We start from the raw sequence: 3,942 nt of genomic DNA, 5'->3' as shown, positions 1-3,942 counted from the left end.
CAAGTAGTTGCAGAGACCTGTTAGATGTGCTGCTGGAGCTGCACGCAGAGAGGTATAATGTCTTGGTGGGTCTTATTCTGGATTCAGTCTCTCTGTGGCTTTGGGCAATCTTTTTTGGGGGGTATAAAGTGGGAACAAATATTCCTTTCTGTGCAGAATCTGGATTTCTGGAGGCAAAGATGCATCCATTTGAGTGTGCAAATACTTTGAAGTGAACTGGGCCTTGTGCACGTGGTCATTGATCTGGCTAAATGGTTGCTGAAATATCTGCTTGTCTGTGCTCTTTGTGGAGGAGATGGTGCTTTGGATCAGGACATGGGAGCCAGCAGCTGTTGGTGTTAAGAGGATAATTCCTTTCGGGGTGGGGACATGTCATGGTATCTATCCACACAAGAATTTGTAATTAGAGGTTACAACGTGCATCCTTTAAATATGTTATTTGAATCCAAATATGATTGCTAAATCCGTGCAGATCGCATTCATCAAAGCCTTATAAATACAGGTTAATTCCTTCCTCTTGCAGTATTTCTTGGTCTCAGCAGCTTTGTGGTAGAGCTCCACCATGTCAATCAAAGCCATGAAGATACTCTTCCTGCTTTTCCTTCTTCTCCCCATGGTGTCCCAGGCTGCTGCAGGTAAGTGTAAATACAACCAACGGGCATTTTTGTGTTTGGGAAACAGGGAGGGATTCTGTAAATGAGAATACGTGCACACCTGATGGGATACTTGGTGTTGAACCTGCCTGTCTAGCACTGAGTAGGCAAACTCCAGTTAGCCGTTTCAGTCCGAAGAGGAGTGAGCGTCACAGTGTGCAGAACTCGTGAATGCTTTCTGGCATTGCAGCTAAACTCAACAGCAGGTTGTCCATCTCCCCGAGATGCCACTTGTGCTATCTGCAGATGGAGCTGTTGCCAACATGGGGACAGGCTTTTTTCACACGTGCAAATCCGAAGAAAGATGCTTATCGTCTCTTTTTCTCAATTACAGTGTCGGACACTGTGACGTGTCGGAAGACTAAGGGCGAGTGCTCGTTCCTGCTGTGTCCCTTGTTTAAGAGAGCCACCGGTACCTGCTACAACGGACTGGCAAAGTGCTGCAGGCCCTTACGGTGACCCTCTGCGGTCCGTGCAGGGGCTGGTAGCGTTGCTAGCAGTGGCAGCAGTAGCGTAGTTTTGTCCTTCTTTACAAGGGTATGTGTTGGTTTTGGTGCTGTCTTTCCTCAGTGCTGGTGGAAGTTACTTTTGCATGTGTCTGTGTCTGCTCTTCACCTGTGTATCCACACCTGGGAAACCACTGTGCGGCACCTCCTTGGCCACTGGACCCTGTCCCTCCACTGTCACTGTGGCAGGGTTGAACCGGTAGCCTGAAATTGGGCAGCTCCTCTCCTCTCCCTGTCAAGGATGGTTTGTGGTGGGAATCAGACAGATTTCTTCCTCGTGTTGGGGAAGAGTGTGATGTGTCCCATGTGATGCTGACATCCCACAGCAGACCTCACCCATCCCATATGCTTTCCTGTGGTAGCCACCCATGGAGCCCTGATGGCCTTGGTTGCCCTCCTTGGTTGGGGAGAGCACAAGGGTGATTTCCAGCCAGTGAAGAAGTTTAGTTGGGAAGGGCCACCCCGTTACAGCCCTGCTTCTTCATCTTGATTGAGCCCAATGGAGGGGTGAGGAGTGGAGGACTGATGCTAGTCAAGGCTCAGATCTGACAGTGCAGCCCACTGGGGACCTTCCTTCAGCTCTTGGACTTCTGCATTGCCCTTTCCAACCACCACATGCCAAAGGGGTGCGGGGCAAGGACATCACTGCTTTCCCTCCCCACGTCTCTCTCACCATGTCCCTGCCTGTGATTTGCCCCTCTGCCTTGGTCTTCACCAGCCAGGCCCTGCATGGTGAGGTCCCAGCTCCTCTGGCCAGACCTTCTCTCTCTCGGTGCACTGGGTTGCTCCTGCCAATCTAATATTTAGAAATATCTTGGTTAATATCTGTTAACTTATGCAACTTCTCCATGCAGGATGGCTGTCTTTCCTGAACAGTTGGGTAAATGTGAAATACAACTCTCATTTTCCCATCTTCCCTGTGGGACCCCTTTTCTCTTCCATAGGATTATTTATTTCCCATATCCCCTTATAATCATCTCAAGAGAAGGTCTTTTGTCTTCCACCACTCCCATCCTGTATCCTCAGAAGATGCTGCCCTGGCTTTGTCATCTGTCCAGCTTCTCAGAGGACATCTGGCTGATTCAGATCCTGTTCTGGAGGGGAGGTCTGGTCAAGTCTCATTTGCCCTCTATCGTGATACAGCAAGGGCTGGAAACGGCAGTCTTCAGGGATGTTCTGCTGCTACCTTGCAGGCTCTGCAAAATATTTCAGCCTTCCAGTATTGAAGCAATCTGTGCTCATTTTCTCTCCTCTAACACATGTTCACTGTGTCCAAAGAGACTGTGGTACACAAACTGTTTGAGGTGTGTAAGTATCTAATAAAGCATGAGTAATAACACAAAGCGCCTTTAGCAATTCATGGCTGAGGAGTGTTTTGATCCCTCCGGTTTCTGACATGTGGGGCCAAGGTCCTGTGGATCTTCTATCCAGCCACATCTCATCGGCAGGCATCTCCAAAACCTGGGAAAGGTTTTCTAGGTCATCTCCTACCTGCGCCCAAGTCAAGAGGACGTTTGATTAGCTCCACAGTCAGGGAGCTCAGGTTTGTCCAGCCCAGGAAGGTGGCTTAAAAAAATCTCATCAGACATCTGTGCCACTTTTGGTGTAGCAGCTTCTCCAGGCACAGCCAGTCCTGCAAATGCACTGCAGCTGACGTTGCTGCATAGCACGTTGCCACTGCCAAAGAAAAGAATCATTAATAATAATCAACCTCTCCAAGCCTGAAGGTGCTATTCCAACCTTAATCACTCCTCCCACCTAGTGATTTGAAAGCCCTTTGTGCTCGTCAACTGAGGCTTGCACCACCCACAGGAGGTAGCCAAGCAAAGAGAAGGTACCTGTTGTTGTAATTAAGCCACGCTCTTCCACCTGGGATTAACTTTAACCCTTTTTAATTCAGGAATAAGAAATAACAATAGCAAAAAGCGGGTATTTGGCGGTATGCCAAAAAGTGGCAGCGACTCCATCACTGGGCTGGGGGGATAACGAATAATAAGTGAGACTCCTCAGCGGTTGTATAATCACTGCAATTAGGAAATCAAGTGCTTTACATAGCATGCCAGTGTTGCTACTCAACGTTGCACAGATGAAGAAACTGGGGCGCAGAACAGGGAAGTGACAGCAAGGTCATTGCCTCCTGGTCACCCACAGCCAGGAGGAGGAGGAAGATCTTGGGAGTTGTGCTCCGATGTCCTAAATTTTTTATCCCATTTGAAAATAAATGCAGGCATCATTAACAAAATAGCATGCAAAATCATTCTTAATTGTGACCAACAACTGGGGACAATTGGTCCTTTGGTGTTGAGCATGATGACTGCTGGCCACCCCATCCCAGACATCTGAGTAGCCATGTCATGGCTGTCGTGGGGCAGGCATGGAAAAACCTCTTCTCCACAGAACTCAGGGAGATTCACTCCATGAGAGAGATGGATAATGTAAGAGTCAGGGCTATACTGAGCTGGAAATGCCTTCATCGTTCGAAGGGGGTTCACAGTCTGAGGGTCAGTGAAGTCCAACAAGACTGGGGAGCTGGACAGTCCATGCTTTACTCATCCAGTGGACAGGAACAATGAGGAGCATCCAGCCACCGCACAGCTACATGCCCTGGTTAGCACTGCCCCTGTGGATAGGAGAGGAGGTAGCGAAGGCAAAGGGAGTCTTGGCTTGCCTGCAGATGATACCACGTGGACCCAGCTGGCTCTCAAGTGTTGAGCCACCTGCGTGCACCTGCTTCAACCTGTGTTTTGCTACACACCCTAGCTGCAAATATTTGTCAATACCTT

General features: G+C 49.0%; 1 protein-coding gene across 1 annotated transcript; it reads left to right on the top strand.

Moving 5' to 3' along the window:
* Nucleotides 1-562: 562 nt before the first annotated feature.
* On the top strand, nucleotides 563-1,112 carry LOC309403740 (gallinacin-14-like; the record flags this gene model as incomplete). Its single annotated transcript, XM_081997987.1, has 2 exons — nucleotides 563-635; nucleotides 988-1,112. The coding sequence occupies 2 exons, from the start codon at nucleotides 563-565 to the stop codon at nucleotides 1,110-1,112; spliced, it is 198 nt and encodes a 65-aa protein (XP_081854113.1).
* Between the last annotated feature and the right edge of the window lie 2,830 nt (nucleotides 1,113-3,942).

This window comes from Phaethon aethereus (genome assembly GCF_964289735.1).
Source record: "Phaethon aethereus genome assembly, chromosome: 3".
NCBI lineage: Eukaryota > Metazoa > Chordata > Aves > Phaethontiformes > Phaethontidae > Phaethon > Phaethon aethereus.
Note: the sequence above shows the minus strand (reverse complement) of the source record. Positions and strands in the feature narration are given on the sequence as shown.